Here is a 20,354-nt window from a genome sequence, read left to right as displayed (position 1 = left end):
CTCTAGAAAGTCCTTTTCCTGCTGGGAAACAGAAGTGCACAGTTATTTAGCTTTAAATGTTTCTATGTATCCTGTTACATAAAAGCTTGCGGATGTGTCAAGCAACCTACGCTAGAGCCAGAAACAGTGGAGAAATTCAGTCCATGAAAAGCATCTCAGGGCTGTTTCCTCCACATGTAGGTATTTATTCTCGCCTTATTTCATGGAGCTTATTCTTTTAAATGGCTATGGAACTGTGGCTGTGAGCACAGGGCTTCCAGAGGGTGTGTTTTGGCTGACACTTGTGTGTTTTTCTGTCCCATGCACAGCCCCACCACCTCCTAAGCGAGCTCCAACCACTGCACTGACCCTGCGCTCTAAGTCCATGACCTCAGAGCTTGAAGAGCTTGGTAAGAAAGTGTTTTTTGGCAAGCATGCTGGCTTGGTGGAGATGTAAATATCTATATGTCTCTATGTGAAGTTGATGAAGGGAGCTGCACTGTGTACAGTGTCTAGAGCAGAGGAGGTTTTAAGAATGCTGCATCTTTGGAGAGTTCAAAATGTGCATGACTCGCATGAATGATTTTTGTGGAGACTTGTGCCTTTACTGCTGCGCAAGGGAATGTTGATACATTTTATGCATCATCAAAGTTTGGCACCTCTACCAAAAAAAAAAAAAAAAAAGGAAAAAAAGAAAATAATGCTGTATCATGTTTTGTTAGCTTTGCTTTCTAAATTTTCAGTTCATCTAATATTGTTTTATTTTAAATTTCTGTGGCCTCTCATTAGTGGATAAAGGTAAGCTGCCAGAAGCTGTTATTAAAAGCTGACAGTGTTAAAGCAGCTTCAACTTCAACTTGTTTCATTTGATCTGAAAAAGTGCATATTATGATATCACTTTGAATTCTGTGCATGAGATAAACTTAATTCCTCTCACTATTGGTAATAAAAATTATTGAGCATTCAGTATTTTATTTGCTAGTTTTGAGAAATGTGGTTGTAGATTCCTTTGCTTGATCATCCACATTCTAGATATGCATAATTCTTCAGGAATTTGTATTCATTTTCTAGAAATGAGGAAGGTAATTGTCCTTTTCTTCCTGGTTTTAATCTGTTAGGTCATTAAAAGGTAGAATTTCTGCAGCTAGACTAAGACATGGAAATATGAATAAATCATATATAAAAAGAGAAAAGCCCAGTGCGTATTTCTATGTGGCTATAACAGTAAAACAGTGTGTTTAGCAAGTGAGAAATGGGTATAAAACCAAGCCACATCCCTCACTGCAGAGTAATAGATGATAATAATCCACACAATAAAACCATTTTTCCATGTAATTCTACAATTAAATACTTAATTTTATGATCTTGGGGTTTTTCTCACATAGACTCATCTGAAGGCCAACTGGAAGGAATCATAGCCTTGTGGCCCCTTTTTTTCCCCTGTAAGTCAGTGGTTTTTGGGGCAGATGGACCCCATCCATCCTTTAGTGAGTCAAGTCATGTAACTCCAGTGGGAAGTCTCCCAGTAAAGTGGTGCTGAAGTAAGTAGTGTCTTCTCTATGGTCTAACAACCAAATGAAGACCAAAAAAAACCACCCCAGGCTGATTATTTAGATCCAGTAAGTCTCAGAAAATTTGGTTTTTATATACAAGGGAGTTTAGAGCTTAACTCAAGGTATCATCAGCTTGTGAATGCTCCATCATTTTTCTTCCAGGATTAAAATGTAAAATATTATTTCTGGAGCACACTTTGTGGGTCTGGGTGTTTTTCATTTGCTTTTCTTTCATGGAGTGCTGAGAGCTTGTAAAACTTTGCTGGTTTATCAACCACCTTTCCCAAGGGGACAGCAATACTTAAGCACCATTTTTGCCCTTTTGTTATCCTCTTCTGCCAATTGCTTTCAAGCTGAGGATATTCTTCTATTTCTCTGGCTTTTCAATCCTCCACAGGAGATATTGATCTTAAAGCAGAAGCAGCACTTTCCTAGAGGAGAATAGCTTGTTAATAGTAATGTCCCCAGTGGAGACCATCATATTTTAGCTTTCCCACCCCCCTGCTCAAGCTATGGCTCTTGCTCTGCCCTTTGTCCTCACCAAGTGGCAGAAACTCCTTTAACAAGCAGCCATAGGACAAATTTCCATTGTAAAGCACGTTTCCCATTCATGCCTTTATCCAGATGGGGCACACATTGCAGTGGCAGGAGTTTTCTGTTCTGAGAAATAGTCCTGCACCATGTTCCAGAGGTGTTTGCGCCCTGGGAAAGCTGTAGTGGTGGCAGAAATTTGCTTTCTTCCTTAAAAAGTCTGTAAATGCCACTTCTGTGAGACTCTGAACATTTGCCACCTTAGCAAACAATGTGACTGCTGTTCCAAAGAACATCTGTGGTCTACCTATTTTCCTATTTGTCCTGGAAAAGGGCTATTATCAGAAGGGACAAGAATTCTTAAATTGCACAGCAACTGAACAAACTTCCACAGGGAAAGTGTTCTCCCTATCATCAGTTAGAAGTTGTCTCCTGACATAAAACACAGCTTGTATGTGTGTATTTATCTATAGTTTATATATCCCTCTATGTATTTGTGTATATATTGGACATCTGTGAGAGCTATGAGAACACCCACATTTTTATAGCCATTAAAGTCTCTAATTAATGAGCATTCCTTTCATGCCATATATGTGCAAAGCAGATAGGAAGAACCTATAAATGAGCACTGTGGATGTTCTCATCAATACCTATGTGTAACCCTTTTTCCTGAGCTGGAGAAGCTCATGGTCTCAATGATGTCTCGTGACAAAGAATCCCACGGGCTAATTATGTGCTGTGTGCAGATGTATTTCCTTTTTATTGGTTTTGAATGTGATGCCTTTAATTTTATTGAATGTCCCTTGTTATGTAGTAGAAGAAAAATGTAAATAGAAACTCCTCATTTGTTTTCCCTTAGAATGCATAGTTTTGTAATATCTTCTAGCTAAGGTAAACATAATTTTTTTTTTAATTATCCATCTTGCAGTCATTAGAGTCACTTCCTTTGCCTGGCTCTGAACCTTACTTGCAGTTTTATTGACATGTTTTGAGCTATTCTGTTCTTCACAATACAGAGCAGACCCTCTGAGCTGTTCTCTTTGAAATTAATTAATCCAAAAGATGCCAGTGTGCTAATGATTCCTTTCCATTTCAATCTGCAAAGATTTGGGAATGCCTGATGTTGTCATAGTTTGACAGCCCTGGTATCAATAAGTTGTCCCAATTACTGCTTTTGAAAAAGAACTTAGAAAAAAAAATTCTGCATGTATCCCTAATAACTGCAGGGGAGAAATTCCTCATAAACCCTGATAAACAGCTTGGCAAAAGCAGATTTTATCTACTGTGGTTTGAGAGATACCTGTTTAGCAGAGGTGAGCAGGGAGAGACTGACATCTTAGAGGGAAGGATAATGTTTGCGCTCAAAATGACAGACAAGGATTTAGCATATAAAAAATTACCTTCAGAATTGATTCACAGTTCCTTCCCTTTCTATTTCCAAGCTTCAGTACGGAAGAAGAAGGGTAAGGGGAAGCATTTTGTCTCTTGTTTAACCTGTTTCTCACCTTTCCATAGTGAAGGATAATAACAATGTAAATGTTGGCATATGGTCCAGTTTATTTTATGGTGTCAAATGTACATTAATTATTGTATATGTTTTTTAGTTATTTAGTTAATAAATTGCAAACACACTTAAGAAACTCAAACAGAAGAGCACATTCGAAAATATCCCCTGCATTTCTTCCTTTTGTCTCCTTTCCTTGACCTTGCCTTTTTTTTCCTTCTCTGTACCTGACTCTTCTCCAACCCCTTCCATCTCATCTCCTCACAGTTCCTGTGCTGAGTGGCAGCCACAGAGAATTAGTGGCCAGTGGTCCCCCAGTGCAGTCCCACATTAGTGACCCCGCTCGTGTCCCGAACGGCCACACGTTCTCCCATGCCCACACTGTGTCTGGCTCAGGAATCAGGGATCTTGCACACCACACCTGAGCTTCTCACCCTCAGAAATGCTGCTCTGTCTGGTAGAACATCTTCCACGCTGTCCTGTATGCATGGAGTGCCCTCCCTGGACTGATTCATGAGGCCACCTACCACCTTCTCCTTGAAATCTCTCCCAAAGACCCACCTTCCCTAGATCCCCACTGAGCAATTATCCCAGCACTGATGGTGAGGCAGGGGGACAGGTAGAAGTAGCACTGCTGTTTTAATAGTTTTCATGAATGTATTTTTGTGTACAGTTTGTTTGTGTTGAGCTGTACTTTTTCCATGCTCCTGTACATCATTTTGCTTCCCTAGATTGTGAGCTCTCCCGAGCAGGGGCTGTTCATTTCCACCTTCTCATGGAGCCTGGCCCAAGGAAGAGTCTCCCACTTCCCTGAGCCCCTGGGTGGTAGCTGGTGAAAAACAGGCTGTGTCCTGCTCTTGGATGAGTTTCAGTGTCATGGAAAGGAAATCTAGGCTGTAGGCAGTGTCTTCTCTCAGCAGGGAAGCTTTTCCTTTTTGACATTTAATAGGATGGAATTGGGTTATTTTCCACTCTTTATTTTCCTGCTCTTTCCTGACCTCCTTTCAGGTGGTTAGCAGAGGTTCCAGCTAGGGATTTTTGCCATTCTCCATTCAGAGATTATGACAGAATAAACCACATTGCTACTGAAAAATATGTTTTGGCAGCATATAAAAAAAATCTTTGTGTTGTTGTGTAGAATCTTCTGTCAACCACGAATTCAGTTTTCTGGGTCAGAGATGAGGGAGGCATTAAGATAAAAAATAATGGCTTCTGTGGTTCTTGTCTGACTGGTCTTGTTGATTATCTCTGGAGATGAGTTCTGGTTCATTGGGAAAGCAGGGGAAAGGCCGGCAGGACAGGACATAGGCTGTATTTTTTGGTACTCAGGATAGAAGATAGGGTATTTGTGTGTAAAAAGGTGATAAAACCCTTAGGTTTGGAGCAGCATGGCATAGGCAATTCTGTCATTTTACTGCAGTTACATAGCATGAATTTAACTAAAATTTAACTTCATCTGGGCCACTGACTTTCTGCTTGCAGTAGTTGCCTGACTCAGAGGTAGCTTCCAACCTTGAAATGCGTGTGTGGAAGGGTTGTGTTTCCAAGCTACTTTCTGGATTTTGTGGGATACCTGGGATGGGGGAGAGGTGTTCTTCTTTCCTGTGCCTTGTAGTTTTCCAAGAACTGTTGTAGGAGTAAGTCATGGCAACGTGTAAACCAAGAGTTGTAGCAGCAACTTGTTGGAGGCAGCACTTAAAATGTGATTCCATTAATACTGAACAATAACCAGGATATTCGTGCAGCAAATTGAAACGAAGGTTTGAAAACACTCTGAAAACGAAAGATTAAAGGAAAAATTTGAGGTCATAATTTTCATCATCATGACAGGGAAATAGGTATCATTAGAGCTTCAAAATTAATATTTTAAAAGTTTAAATAACTCTGTTCATAATAAGTTTATGCAGCTGGTGGAGAGCTTGGTTTTAAATGGCTTTTCCTTCAGTTTTTGTTTTGACTTATGAATAACTCCTGGTGGAGGGAGAATTTGAAAATTAAATGATCCTTAAGGAACATATCCATAAGCTAAGATCTGTAAATGTCTAGATACATGATTTAAAAGTTTCCTGCTCCTCAGCTTTTGCTGTCAGGAAATGGGTTTGATTTAGTGAGTAATTTGGGATTTTCAGTGAAAGCTGAAGTGGACAGCATTGAATTTTAAAATGCCTAATATAAAATCCTCTAAGAGAAAGGACAAAATGAAGAACAGAGCAGGTTAAATTTCCACAGCGAAATGGAAATGACAAATAATCCTTCTGCATCAATAAATAATCTGCTGGCAGTGTCACATGGGTGTCAGTTGTGAGCTGGGGTGGTGCTGTTAGTTCTTAGATTTGATATGGTAATCAATATAAAATATTGATATATACCATATACTGATAAAGAATGTGTGTTGTTCCTGGTCTTTGGGCTTTGGTGTGGGCTGCAGTACAAGCTACAAATAAAGGATTTTCTCCTTTGAAGGGTTTAGATTCTATCACCACCTCACAGATACACAATAACTGTGGTATCATCAACACAGAATATTGTTACCTGGCATCAAGTCTGACCAGCATTTGAATAGAAAAATATCAGTTGATGGCATTCAAAAGAAATATTATTAGCTCTGTCTGCAATAAGCATTCCCACTTCATCCCATTCCTGTTGTCCATTGTTTCAAAGGTGGCACGTTCCAATGGCATCTGAAACAATGAAATTGCAGAGCAAATACATATAAATGAATGCCAAGCAGTGGATTAGCTCACAGTGTTCTGTTCTGTTTGAAGAGACCACTCCCAAAGCCGTCTGGGTTCAAAACTCACTCTCTTTATTTCACTGTGGTGGAGTTGATGATGGAGATTTGTCTGCAGGGAACAATGGGAATACCACCAAAGCAACTTTTACAGCACTCACCACAGCAGCTCCTGAGGTAGCTCCCAGCACCTGCAGTACTTCTCTGTAGGAAGAAGGTTTTCAGATCTTCGCCAGACACTGTTTCAGAAGATGAGAGCAAAAGGCATCAGGCTTCATGAAGAATTCTTGAAGGTTATCCCTTGTAAGTAATTGATTCACATTACATATTTGAAATTCTAATGAAGTGGCAGTGTAGTAATGAGGAAGAGGTTGTCATCGGGTTGTCATTTATCTCAAGCAGAAAGCAGTGACTCTGGGTGGAATTTGTCAAGTCTCTGTGAAGAAATGCCAGCCCCATTTGTGGTTGGTGCAGCAAGGCTGCAGATTTCATGGCTTGTAGTGTAACTCGGGGAGTCCACAGCAGCGTAAGTGTAGGATTAGGACCGTGGCTATAAGTACTTGTAAAACACTTTGTGAGAGCAAAGTATTGAAAATTGTATGTTTCAAAAAGGGAACAATGCTAAACCTGTGTATTCCATGAAACATAACTTGGCAATGTGCTGATTAGCAATTTGTGCCACAGAATCCAAACTTAACAGGTAACTCCTGGTACTGAAGACTTCTTCAGACCAGGATTTACCTTTCATGAGATGCTTTAACATTTTGGAAACACTGGGAATCCTGAGTAGAGGCTGCTTGAGTCTGTATGGGTATTCTCATCTACACCGTTATTATTTTGAATTTATCAGCTTATTCTTGAGGATGTAGTGCCCTGTCATGATACTTGTTTTTCTTTACTGCAGGACTGTAATTGAAAAGGTTTTCAAAACCTTTCTGCATCAGCCAAACAAGACAATGGTACAAAAGAAGTTGGAAAAGGAATTGTAAGTGTTGCAGAAAATGTGGGGTTTGTAGCATTTGCAAAGAGACACATTAAATACATTGGTTTATGTGAGTGTGACTATGCTCAGATATTGTCAATTTAATATCTAAGCACAAATTCAAAATCATGAGGGCTTGAGGAACAGTTAAAATTGCATGTGTTTCCCAATATGGCACACTTAGGGCAGTGGAAAACTCTTTCAGCACTTTTAATGTGTTCTCTCTCTTTTTCAGGAGCCAGGGAGATGAAGGACTTATCTCCCTCATCTCAAAACTCCCTTTGCTGCTATTTTTTTTTCTTTTTCCTTCAAATGTTCACCTACCCATGTTAATTAATTTCCAATCTAATTAAAAATAAATTGTTTTAGATAATTCCTCATAGTTTGTTTGGTTTTTCCCCTCGGTGTGGAAGCGTGAGAGTTAAGTAAGACCAGAGAATGCTGTAAGTGTCTTAGATCCTCCACTTTCTTTTTGGTTTCTTTGATTTGATTGCCTTTCTTTTGTGACTAGGCCAAATTTTCAAATGCTGTCTCTTAAACAGAACATCAAATTGCCATTTAAATTCCACCTGGCTTGCAGGGTAGGAGTGGGTATTGACTATATTCTCTGCTTTGTTTTTGTTCTTGAACAGAAACCACTGTTAGACAATGACCATTCCTCTTTCAAGGTAGGCTGAATTGCAAGGCTTCAGCATTGCAGGTGTATTTTAAATGCCTGTATCATTATTTTCTTAATAATGAACATGCTGTTAAAGAGCTGGTACTTGAAAATTATATCTCTAGAAAGAATTTGAACATATCCGTTTTCTGCCTTCCTTAAAAATTACTTTTGATGGTGTGGTTATAATGTGTAAATGTGACTTGTGTAATAATGTGAAGCTATTTTCAGCCCTAGAAACACAAATAAGGCTTTCCTTCAAGAAAGTTTTGAGAGCTCTTTATTGTGAATACCTACAAAGCATTTTCATAAATCATGTAATGGTATTTATAGATACTCAATGTTAAATGATTAATTTTAGTAACTAAAGTTTTTATGTTTTATTGATTTATTTTATATATTTTATTATTTTATTTTAGAGTACTTTGTAGAATTTACAGTGTCCCAGAGAACAGACAATTATTTTTAGTTCATTTTCATAGAAGGAAAGTGTTTCAAGTGCCTTTTGTGTTTGACTGTATTGCAAAGCGCTTTTATTATTTCCTCATTATGCTGACTGCTAAAATAATATTCTCTGCCTGTTGTTTGCAGTGTGGCAAATGTGTGCTTTGGGCATTGTGATTCAAGCACAATCCTGCAAATTGTTAATTTGGGGTGGGGCTGGATAAAGGTAATTCCAGATTAAAATATAGTGGTGGCAGATTGACGAGGATTAGCCTAATTGTCCATGTGAAAACTCAGGTCATTCCATTTCTGTATATTTTTAACCATATATTTACAGGACATAACTGTAGGCTGATCTTGTTGTTTCCTTCCTCTAATTTTGATCATAAACAACTAATTTGGATTTAGAACTTTACCTTTAATGTTCTTACTCTGAATCCATGCTTCAGCTAAGGCTAGTCTTTAAATCTCAGTGGTGTGTTGAAGGCCTTGTTATACTTTACTTACTTTTGGTCTTTGATGAATTTTTACACATCTGATCCTGTTTGAAGAGCTGAAAAGAAAGCCATTTGTTCTCAGCGGGCACAGATCCATTTTTCACCATTTTAACCAAACGTGAGTCACCTGGTTTTCCCCCAGGGACACTGTCAGGTGAAATTGCTTCTGTGCCAAGCAACTTTATCAGATATGAACTCCTGTGCTCTGACCAAGCTCTCTTTTGAAATCAATAGATTCTCACCTGCCCATTAGCATTGGGAAGGTGGTCCAGAATTTTTGTTCATCTGCTTCTTTGAAAGCCTTGCCCAGATCCCCAGACCCACTGTTTACCCAAGTTATCCTTTAGTAGCTCTCCCACCCACAGACATTCCCCCTGAAGTTTTTATCCAGTTACTTCCCAGCTATTCTTTTACAAATTAAGCAGGGCAAGGCCTTTGGCATATATATGGGAAGTGCCAAAAACCTAAAAGGAATGCAGTGCAAATAATTGCACCCACTTGATTTAGATGCTGCTTTTTTTTTTTTTTTCCTAGACATGGAAACTTAATTGTATGCATAATCACTCCTGGTCTTCATGCTAAAAAAAACCTACTTGTAGTTAAAAATAAAAGAAATTGGGATAAAAAAATGAATCCATAAGATCAAAGCAACACCACAGCCATATTTAAAAGGCATTTCAAATAGGCATTTCAAATATGCACATGTGAAGACCACCTCTTTAGTTTTGGTGCAGCTGCTGTAACCTGTTTTTGCAGACAAGGAAGCAAATTTTATTTGCTAACGAAGGAAATTAAAAGAAACCTACAAACTCGTATTTAGGGGAGGCGATGGAACAAAACCCTTGCATGTGCAGTGCCTGACACTAAGGGCTGCGTGCCCAAACCTGTTGCCACCAAGGAAGAATGAATGTCCTGTGTTCCCATCACTTTTCCAAAGGAAAAATGCATGTGCCCAGTATTTGCCTGCAGATGCTGGACCAGGTGGGTGATCCTACAGCACTGAGGTGCCATTGGCATTGTCTGAAGTGTTGCATAATGCGCCTGGTACAGTTTCTGTCTGTATCTATCTTAGGTATTTACAAGGCACCTATCACCTTGGTACCTAAGCAGTTTGAGAAATGCACCCACCCCAGGAGGGATGATGAGATACAGACAGAGGCCCAGGTCCAGAGCAGCAGAGGCAGGGCCCGGGAAGCTCCCCCGCTGTGTTCCCGCTGTTGTTGGGCTCCTGGCCCTCTTGTTGTGGCCAAGGGACATCTCCACCCACCTGTCTGTCAGCAGGAAGAGACGGTGCCTGCCCCAGCCCTCCCGTGCAGCTCCGCTGGTGGGCAGTCTGAAAAGGAAAGATAATGGAAAGAAAAGGCAACGATCCGGTAGCAGAGGTGAAACAGGAATGGTGGGATTTCAAAAGGAGGGCTTCTTAAAGAGCAGCACATCTCAGGGGAGGGATCAGCTGCCAGTCCAAGTGGCAGGTAAGGCACAACACAGGCATAAATCTCAAATGTTCTTCAGTGACCAAAAGTTAAAGAAATACTTCTGATGTCTCTAAAGTTTGTGTATATCCAAAGCCCTGCTCTGTTCTTGGCCTCTGTCTCAGTCCTCTACCCCTGCAGCTGAATCAACCACTCAGTAATTCTCTGTGTATCTCAACCCAGTAATTGCTACAATCCTAAAAATGCCTAATGACCAACACAAAGGACTCTCAGTGGTGATGAACGTTGTTGTGCAAGGAATAGCACGGAATAGCAGTGCTCCAAAATAATGGACATATTCATGTACCTAAAGGCTGGAATAAACTTGGCTTTGATCAGCATGCTCAGGGCAGGATGGGGCAAACCACAGCTCTTCCCTGCAGGCGCACCTGGAGCAGCTCTCCTGTGACCTCCAGTAGCACCTGCTGGTCCACCACGTCAGAGCAGGCTCTGTGTAAGCCCAGGAGAATCACCTGGATAGGCAGCAGGAACAGAGAATCTGTCTGGCAGATTCTGCTCCTCTGCAGAAACAGAGAACCTATCCAACAGGGGAGAAAGGGAGATAGCCAGGACTTTGGTGAAGGCTCACCAGTTCCTATTGCATGGACCCCCTCAATAGCAGATATCTTTTTTTTTTTCCTTAAACACCGCAGAGTCACTGAGGTAAAACAAAAAACAGCCTTCAGAAACCTGTGAATCCCAGGGAGCTTTTGGAAATAGCTGCATAGTACCCACAGTGATCAAACACTAAAGCTGAAGTACAGTGGGTCACTGACTTCCAGATGTTTCTGCTCCCTTTAGCACATTTGCATGCTCCTCCCTGAGTCCCATCCTCAACCATTAAGGATGGAGATGGAAGTCCTGCCCCAGCACAGCAAGGGACGTGAGGTTAGGAACATGTACCTTGGAGGCTGCAGGTCTGATGGCTGCTATCACTTGGTATAAAGATACCTGTAAAAGACAGAAGTGACCTATTTTGCCTGTAAGTCATATCTATCACTGTGAGGAAAATGCTGCATGTAGGAATGGTGTGTCAGGTGGAAATTGCTAGAAAGATCAGGGAATCTGACCTCTTCCCTTTGCTTCACACCCAAGGAAGCCAGCTGTGCTTCTTTGTACCCACTCTATTTAAAGCTTGAAAAGAAAGAGACTTTTTTTTTTTTAAAGCAAATTAACAACCAGGTGAGGTCAGCCATGTTGGTGCATGGTTTGATCCATGGCCAATTTTGACTTCACAGTTGTGGTGGCCTCTCTCTTTTTCTCTTTTTGGAAGTGGCCCCTTTTCTAAGGAGTTAAAGGCAGTTAGTTGAGGTCACTCTGTCAGCTGTTCAAACATAAGGATGGTTTCTGACTGAACCCAGTTTTGCAGCGCCCCTGCTGTGCCTGGCACACCTCTCCCACAGCCCCAGCCTAGGCACTGGTGTAACCAACCTGACCAAGATCCACCCAGAATTCAGGGTGACTTTTGGTCACCAAGGAATGGATTTCTTGGGCAGAGACTCACATGTTCATCCAGGTGGTGTCAGCCAGTGGCCTTCAGGCAATTTTCCCATGATTGCTCCTTAGTGAAGGAAAGTTTGTGGAGGGCCATGCCTGTAACACACCCTCGGTTCCCCATGCCCATGGCAATGCTTCCCAAAGCTTCCAGAAACCGGAGTTGCTGAGAGATGCTGAGCACCTTGTTACAAATAATAACAGTGATGGTTGTTCCTCCTTCTCACTGCCAGCCAAGTTTACCAACCTAACCTAAAGCCTGTGCATGTATTCATTATTCAGAAGTATTCGCCAAGAGTTTCCGCAGTTAACCTTCTGCCCAGGGGTTTTCACAGACCCTTTGCTCTTTTGTCATTTGTGTCATTGGTCACTGATTGCCAGATGCTGTTCTTTCAGCTCTGAAAGGCTGAAAAGACTGACTGGGAGAATGGCAAGTGGTAACATTTCATAGGACAGAAGGAATTTTGCAAAAATTTATTATTGCGATTTTTCAGAGAAATTTTTCTTTACAAGCCTCTGGCAAATGTGTAGACATGCACAAATAACAAAAGTGTTCTGGTCCCCCTGAGTCTGAACAAATTAGACAGTGATACCATTTACAGAAGTGTTCATAAATCAGTGTGGAGTTTGGAGGTTTTTTATTTTGTTTTGCTTCTGTTTTTGACTTCCAGTATAGTTTGGTTCTACTACTTACCAGTTGTTAGGTGGTCTCTGTTTAGAACACTTGCCAGCTAAATGGGGTTTTTAAATATGGGGAATTTTCTGTTGACATGTCAAAAGAAATGCCAAGACATTCAGTATGACCAGTGGCTCTACCAGAATGAGTATTTATGATCCCTTACCTCACTCTGATTCCTTAGACTTTAATTGAAGTGTGTGTTTGCTTTGTGTGGTAAAATTAGGTCCCCTGTTTTTTTTTTTTTTTTTTTCATGTGTACTCAAATAGGAAAATGCTGAGAAATCATTTCATGATCCTACACTGTAGTTGTTAAGAGAGCTTTGCTAATGAAGGAATGCAGCTATGGCTGTATTAGACAAAGCAGGAGAAGAATTGCCAAGGAAGAAGCAGTTCTTAGTTAGGTTGATATGTAGTCCCTTTCAAACCTCCATGGAGTGGGAGAGCCAATGATTGCATGACAGTTTGTCCCTAGAATTCATTTCCATAAGGAGCTCATGCCTTTTTACAAATACAATTTCATCCTCACTTTCCATAAAACATGCAACTGGACAGTCCAGCCAGACGCAGAGAGAATATGAATACTTTGAATGTGAATACTTTGAAGTAGTGAATATGCTAAATGCACGAATAATATCCATTATTTTAGCACTTAAAAGTCATCATTCAGTGAAGTCACACAGAATCCCTTTTAGAGCACCATAATATTGCAGGCACATGGGTGTAGAAATAATGAGTAGCACACTGTGGTAGACAGGGACTGAGATATAGGAGGAGGGATCCTTGGGTCTGTCAGAAAAAGCTTTTCATTTCATTATATTTCACATAAAATAATTGAAAAAACAAAAATCAAACAAAACCCTGCCCTGGTTCACAAATAGAACCAAAAGTATGGTTTAACATGACCTCAGCAACACCTTGCAGATATAAACTTACAGCTTCCACTGAGGTCTGCAGAGCAGTATTTCAAAAAACAGAAATTAATCCTTAAAGAAAAAAACAACAAACTAAAAAGCTTTTTTCAAGGCTGGGATGCCAGAGAGTAGGCATGGCACTGATCTGGCACTCAGGCCACTGTGGTGTGACCAGCAGCAGCCTGGTTGGGTCACAACCCTACCAAGAGCAGTGCTTCTCTCAGCTGTCCCTTGCCTGAGCGTGGGGAATGCAGGGCTTTGGGTTTGGGCTTTGTGCTGCCTCCTTCAGCCACACTGCCCCATGGTGATTTCTCATGACCAAATTGGCTCCCCTCAAAAAAAATTAAAAAAAAAAGAGGTGGACTCATTTTTTTATCTGAAGTAACAGAAAGTGTACAGAGTCCTGGCCACAGCCTCACGTAATGCAGAGAGGTGCAGGACAGAGCTGGGCAGATCACACTTCATTGTGAGCTGGTGATTCTTGTGGGTGCAAAAGCCTGAGCCTTTCCTGCTCTTTGGAAGAGCATTTTTCTCTAGAGTTGCCATGGGGAAGCGCTTGCACCCAGATTTCCACCACGCACCCTCAGGCAAGGGAAGAGGTAGCCAGGGGAGGGCAAAACTCAGTTCATTTGCAGGAGACAAAGAGATCCCGGTGAGCAATGCCCTCAGATAGCATTTCCTACTGTTTGGAGAAGAGAGCAAGGAGAACCTGGCAAATGTTGGGGAGGGCATTGCTCACGGGATAATCCCACGGACGGCCGCCGTCGCGCTGCAGCAGTTATTTGGGAGAGATTTTGGGTGGGGTGACATGAGACGTCGGACAAAAGTGAAGATAGCCAGCAGTGCTTCAGAGCAACAAAGGGCTGCCCTCAGCCAGTGGTGGAGCACATCTGGCACCCCAGGAAGCTCAATTGGACCCTTGGCCCTGAGCTCGTCCCAGGGATTTCTGACTGACACCACTGCAGTGCATAGGTGAGCTTCTCGCTAGGTTCACTGACATTTCCTGTCACAGTCACGCTGAGGGGAATTTGGTAGCTCCTGCCTTGGGATGCAGCAGTGCTGTGTGTGTTCTGGGTACAGGACAGTGTGCACTGAGACCAAAAGTGCTTAATGACGCCAATTGCCACGTGCCCAATGCAGTCACTAAACTTTAGTCCGCCCTTCCGTTTGCCCAAACACATACACTCTGGCTTCCCAACTGGCTTATTTCTATGTGTTGTCCAATGCATGTAGATACCTCCATCTGCCTGGCCTCAGATACAGTGGTTGTTGCTCCTCTATTTGATTGCCAGATGTCACTGGGGAGCAAGATGGGGAGGTTCCTGGATCCTCGGGGCAAGCCAGCCATCACCAAGGGAGCTCGCTGTCCACGCCGGCCGAAGAACAGGAATCCTCGGTGCCTGCCTCTGACGAAGACTCGCCAGCCAGGACCACAGAGAGCTGGCAGTGGCCGCTGTCCTCGTCTGAAACGCACAGCAACGTTGGGGAGGATTTTGAGGGATTTCAAACACCGGCGCGGACTCCAGAGTGCACCATGGACATACAGTCTCCCGGGGATCAGTCACTCAGTAGGACTCCTCAGTTTGAAAGTGACTCTCCTGAGGAGGAGGGAAATGATGAGATGAATGAAGAGCGCTGCGGTGTTGAGCCTGTCCCTAGGGATCGGGGTTGGAGAGGGCAGCCCCAGCTAACAGAGGGAGAGAAGCTGTTGATGGAAACCAACAGTAGGATTGTGCAGCTGCTGGAAAATATCAAGAGGGAGCATGCACAGTCCATGGGTCTCATGTCCCAGTCCATGGGCCGTATGGAGCTGCAGCTGGGCATTGTGGCTACCTCCACAAGAGCCATCCATAACTACCTGTCAGAGATTTTAGCTTTCCTCAAGCAGCCGAGGACACAGGTCCTCGAAACGCGCATCTCCCAAAGAGCCACCCCCCATGTCGAGTTGACGTGTGCCTCGACATGGACTGGTGAGGACGCAGTGGCATCCTCCACTGTGTGCTTACCAGGGGCCGAAGGGACGAGCGACTCTCGTGACCCGCCGCAGGCCACCCTGCCTTGTCGCAGTGGCCGGCTGCAGAGAGCCATAACCGAGAGGGCCTCGCTGCCCATGCCTCCACGCCAGGCAAAAGGGGGAGGGAAGAAAAAATAACCACTCCATAGGATTTTTAGAGGTTTTTTTTAATGTGCCTGTCCTTTTAATTCTTAGCCATAACGCCATTGGTGGCAGAGTTCAACCATTTCCTACATTGGCTAACATTGTATTCTGGCTGACTAGATTAGTCTAACATTTTGTAGTTTATATTTGCACTGTTAACGATGTGTGCTGCTGGTATTTGAAGAACATTTGCCTCTGTTCTTTCACTTTAACTTCATACGAGCATTTTTTTACTCTGTGCCAGGCATTCATTGCTTTTCTTACAAATACAAGTCATTTCTTGAGGCAGCTGTTTTTTGAGTTTTCTTTCTCCATTATCCCACCCCCTCTGAGCAAGCACACGGGACTTGGTGGTAAGTATAGAGGTCTTGGCAATACTCGCCTCCCAAACTGTGTTCGATCAGTCTTTGCCTGGTGTTTCTGGCATGCCAGCCTGAGGTGTTGGGGTATAGCCTGTACTGGATCATGACCATTCTTATCCTCTGTGGGTCTCACCAGCTCACTTCCTAAGACCCTCGGTGGAGCTAATCCACATGTCTTGGCTATGTCGTACAATAAGTAATGTTGCCAGGATCATACCTCATATTTCTCTTTTTGGGGGCTGTGTAGTGATGTGCCACCAGATCTATCTGGGCACCTGACTCTCGTTTTCAAAGTTCATTTGATGATGGATCTGGTGGCTTGATGGGCAGCATTATACTTTTTCCTCTGAGAGAGTCTGGGTATTCGGAACAGGAGTCACTAAGCAATGTGTTCTACGGGGATAAGAGCCATCTCCTGCAACAAATCTATTAGGAGGAGACTGTCCCCTGTAATTATCACAGATATTAATTATTAAAGAAAAAGAAAAAAAAAAAAAGAAAAAAGCAACTTACCTAGCAGCCAGCGCTCTTGAGAATGTAAAAGTCATGACATGCTGTTGGGTACTGTGCTACTCTGTCTGTGATCAAGAGCTTTTCATCAGAGACGAGACCTGCATCTTGATAAAACACAACTACCTTCTGTGCCTTTAGGCCATCCAATTTCCTGAGGGCTGGCACCCTGAGCAGGGCACGGGTCCCATTGGTAACCAAACAGGGCAGATGGAAACGCACTTTGGCAATAAATTACTTTATATCTGTTGGTGCTGCCTCTCTCGGGGGAATTTAATATAGTGGCACTCAAATTGCTATATGCATGCAGAGGCATCAGACTGGCTTTTACATGTGGTATCCCTGACAGTTCTCTGGAAGGATGCTGCTTCCAGGAAGTCCTGGAGCAGTGGGGACAGGTTCTCACAGGTGTAGCATGGCTCCTGTGTTCGACTCTCAACAGGTCGTTGCGACTTCTCGGGAAGGTGCAGAGCAGTTTCTATGGAAAATGCCAGGGAATAATCATAGGCTTAAAAATCCTCTTCTGTGACTACAACCGAGCCATGCTTTTTGGCCAGTGAGATGTAGACTCTTCTTCCCTGTTTTCCAGTGAGGCTGAGGTTATTCAGGGCAAAGCAGATCAGAGTTTGTTACTCTACCAGCCAGCCACAAACTTCTCCTGTAAAAGTGTGTGTGTGTGTGTGTGCTTGTGGCTGTACTCTGCTAAACGACCAGTTCAAGGAGGAAATGCAGCTTGCATGGCCAACCTCCAGTGCAGGGTTTTCCCACATTCCTTCCTTTTGACCTTCATCCAGCTGCATTCCTTTTAAAAATCCCGTTGGAGGCAGGCTTCTTTGGGGCACTCTGTCAGCACACCTCACAGCAGGTGCCAATTTTTGCATCTGTTTTGTGACTTTTTTCTCTCTCTTTTGTCAGGGTTATTTGTAAAATTATCCTCAGAGAATTTCCAACACAAGCTTGTGAGCTTCCCCTCTTGTTGGTATGAGGAGTGCATGCTGTAGAGTATTTGAGCTCACAAGGAGACTGGGAGGAGAGCTAATTAGTGAGCCTGACAAATTATTCCAGTAGGAGTATATTTGGAACGGTGGTTCGGATGCAGGAGGGGTTTGCACTCTGGTGCTGTGGAGACAAACAGCTCGAGGCACAGGCAAGTGGAGGTTTGGCCCAACACATCTTCTTTCTCTGGGGTGAGTCTGAGTGAGGCTAGCTGTGGTTCAGCCAGTCCATTTCCTTGGCCTGAAGAGCATGTTTGATAGGGCAGTGAGGATGTTTTTGTTTCACGTCGTGCTTTCACTCCAGCAGGATGGGGCAGTCGTGGCCAGGCGTTCCGATTTTGACGTTTCCCACAGGACCCGCCATGTAGCTGCCTCCATTTAGGATCAGTCTCCACGTGCTGGCTGCTTCTGTGGCCTCACATTTTTTGTTGTGGTAGCTCCAAAATGACAAGCTCCACTCTACCTTTGCTTTCTAATCCAAATGCAGTAGAGCAAGAGAAAGAGCTGTGCAGTGCTGCCGTTGGAAGCACCACGCGAGCAAGCCCTAAAGAGTTCCTTGCAAAGCAGCTCAAGCTTTAACCTGCCCTCCTCTCCCATTTCTGGGTGCTTTGGCTAAATGTGGCAAATGGGAGCAGCCATAGGGTGAGAAGGACTGAAAACCTCTCTACAGACAGAAACCTGCAATAAACTCACAAAAAAACCCAGGTTTTTTTTCCCCTCATGGTTTTAAGAATGGGTACCAACTGATATTTTGGTCAGATCCAAAATTAGGATCTGACTTCTAGGATTGTCTAGCAAAATCAGTGCAGTTGGAGGGTATGTATGTTTCATCCCCAACAAAAATTTTCATGCTTTTCCAAGTGTCTGTCATGGCCTCATCACTTTTTCCCTGTAGCTTTTTGTTGTCTGAATGGGTATCTGGCTACATGTGTCTGTTCAAAATAAAGGGGATCACTTCTTACGTGGTGTATTTCAATTTCTCATTTGCAGATCTTGAGTGCTTCAGTTTCCAAGGCTTCCTTCTTTCTGTATCCCAAAGATTAGTTGTTTGGCTTCTGGGATGAGAACAAGGGTGGGAGAGCCTTAAGAGGAAATCTCTGCCCAGTTGAAGCTCTTGGTCATAGATCCCCTTATGAAAAGCCTTATGAAATGTGACACAAACTTGGTTTTTATTTTTGAATACATGTGACAATTTTAAGAATTTTTTTCTTTTCTCCTTCCACTGGATGATTTAAACCCCACCAAAAAAAAAAAAAAAAAAGCAGACCAATGAAAAGGCTTGAAGGCTAACTTCAGTTGAAAAGAAACAGCAACACTATTCTTGTGAGACAGTACTCAGCAGTGTTCAGCTTACTGGTCCTGCTCAGCCTTTCCTTTCCTGCCTGCTCCCTGACCCTCTGTGACACTGAAATATCCACTTCTAGGACAACCTTCTTCCTAACCCGAAGTCTAAAGGTTCTTCCCTCTCTTCTTCTCCTGTTTAAAATATCATCCTTGCATCAGCCAGATCTACTGTTTAGAGGGATCAAAAGCTCTTTTCCTCCTGCCTTATTCCCATCCATTTCAATATCCAGGGCTCTGAGTGTGCTGCTCTCCAGCGAGAGGTAAAATTTAAATCCCTAAATACAATACTTGGGGTAGTAATACCAGCTCTAGATCACCAGAACCCTGGGGATTTTTCAAGTCTGCAGTATCCTAATGAAGTAACTATCCTTGTCTGACAAATAATCAATTAATTGGGAGATGGAGCTAATTGCTGAAAAGTAGCATTGCTCTGACTCGTGTTGTGGAAGCCTAGGAGCCAGGCTGAGGTGTTCCACTCAGGGAAATGCCACAGGCTATGAAACTAATCCTGGTTTTGGTGAAACTTCAAAGGAAAAGACACTAACATGATACAGGCAAGCAAATGCAGTGGAAGGCGTAGCAAGGAAAGCTGTTGGTGTGATTCCAGTTTGGATTCTAGTAGAGATTCCAAACTCAAACTCTCCTGGTGGCTTGGGCTAGTGATTTAATTTCTCTGTGCCTTGCTTTTGTAGCAGCAGAAGGGGCAAAAAAAGGAGCTGACAGGAAATAATTAGTGGATTATAATGCACTTTAAGGTCTTCCATGTGAGGGAGTAACATTTTGTATTTAATGCTGATGAACCTTGCTTGTGACCAAAGTTGGAGACGGGGCTAACACCAGCACTCAGCTTTGGAATATCCTGATTAAACTTATCCCTGTATTTTACCATCACATCATGCAGTAGATCAGAGTCCCAAATCCAAATGTTGAAGTTCTCATTCAGATTTGGACTTTGCCTATTTTTGGTCTGTTTCTGACCATGACTAAATGCATTCCCAAACTGTCCAGTTATTAAAAGAAATTTAAAAAAACAAACCAACAGAAATGCATATAAAAGTTTCATTTAAACAAAGGATGCAGTTAGCAGTGCTAGCCTGCAAGTCCAAGAGTGTGAACAAATCAGGATGTTATTATTTAAGGAGCATAGGCATGAAAGAGCACTTCTGGAGTACTTGTTATTGTCCAAAATATCACTGAAATTCTGATGACGAAGTACAGTCTGCTTATCTCTATTTGAAACAGTGCTCTACGGATTCACTATTTCTAAAGGTCTTCTTTCCATTTCTATATAGATATTCTCCCTTCACATTTTGAAGGTTTGAAGAAGAGGATTGTTTTTCGAGTCACACTAAGTAAACATTAAATGCATGCAGGCTTAAAACTAAAGCATGCATGTTATGTAGCAGCAATAAAAAGTGCTCGGCTTGCACGACTTATGATGCTCAAGCGTTGCCTTGTTAAAATGCCAAAAAAACTTTTTCTTTGCATTTTTTTGAAAAGTAAATCTCTTCCTTTGACCTTGCAATAATTAACTTTTCCAGTTCTTTGAA

General features: G+C 42.5%; 1 protein-coding gene across 2 annotated transcripts in view; it reads left to right on the top strand.

Moving 5' to 3' along the window:
• SHANK2 (SH3 and multiple ankyrin repeat domains 2) overlaps positions 1–20,354 on the top strand; it is a 276,013-nt gene that overhangs the window by 241,008 nt on the left and 14,651 nt on the right. For both annotated transcript variants that reach the window (XM_030949872.1, XM_030949873.1), the window contains 2 exons: positions 309–389; positions 3,506–3,526. In XM_030949872.1, the coding sequence (XP_030805732.1) occupies positions 309–389; positions 3,506–3,526 (102 nt within the window). The remainder of the gene's footprint in view (positions 1–308; positions 390–3,505; positions 3,527–20,354) is intronic.

Source organism: Camarhynchus parvulus, chromosome 5 (genome assembly GCF_901933205.1).
Source record: "Camarhynchus parvulus chromosome 5, STF_HiC, whole genome shotgun sequence".
NCBI lineage: Eukaryota > Metazoa > Chordata > Aves > Passeriformes > Thraupidae > Camarhynchus > Camarhynchus parvulus.
The sequence above is the reverse complement of the archived record's forward strand: the minus strand, read 5'-3'. Positions and strand labels throughout refer to the sequence as shown.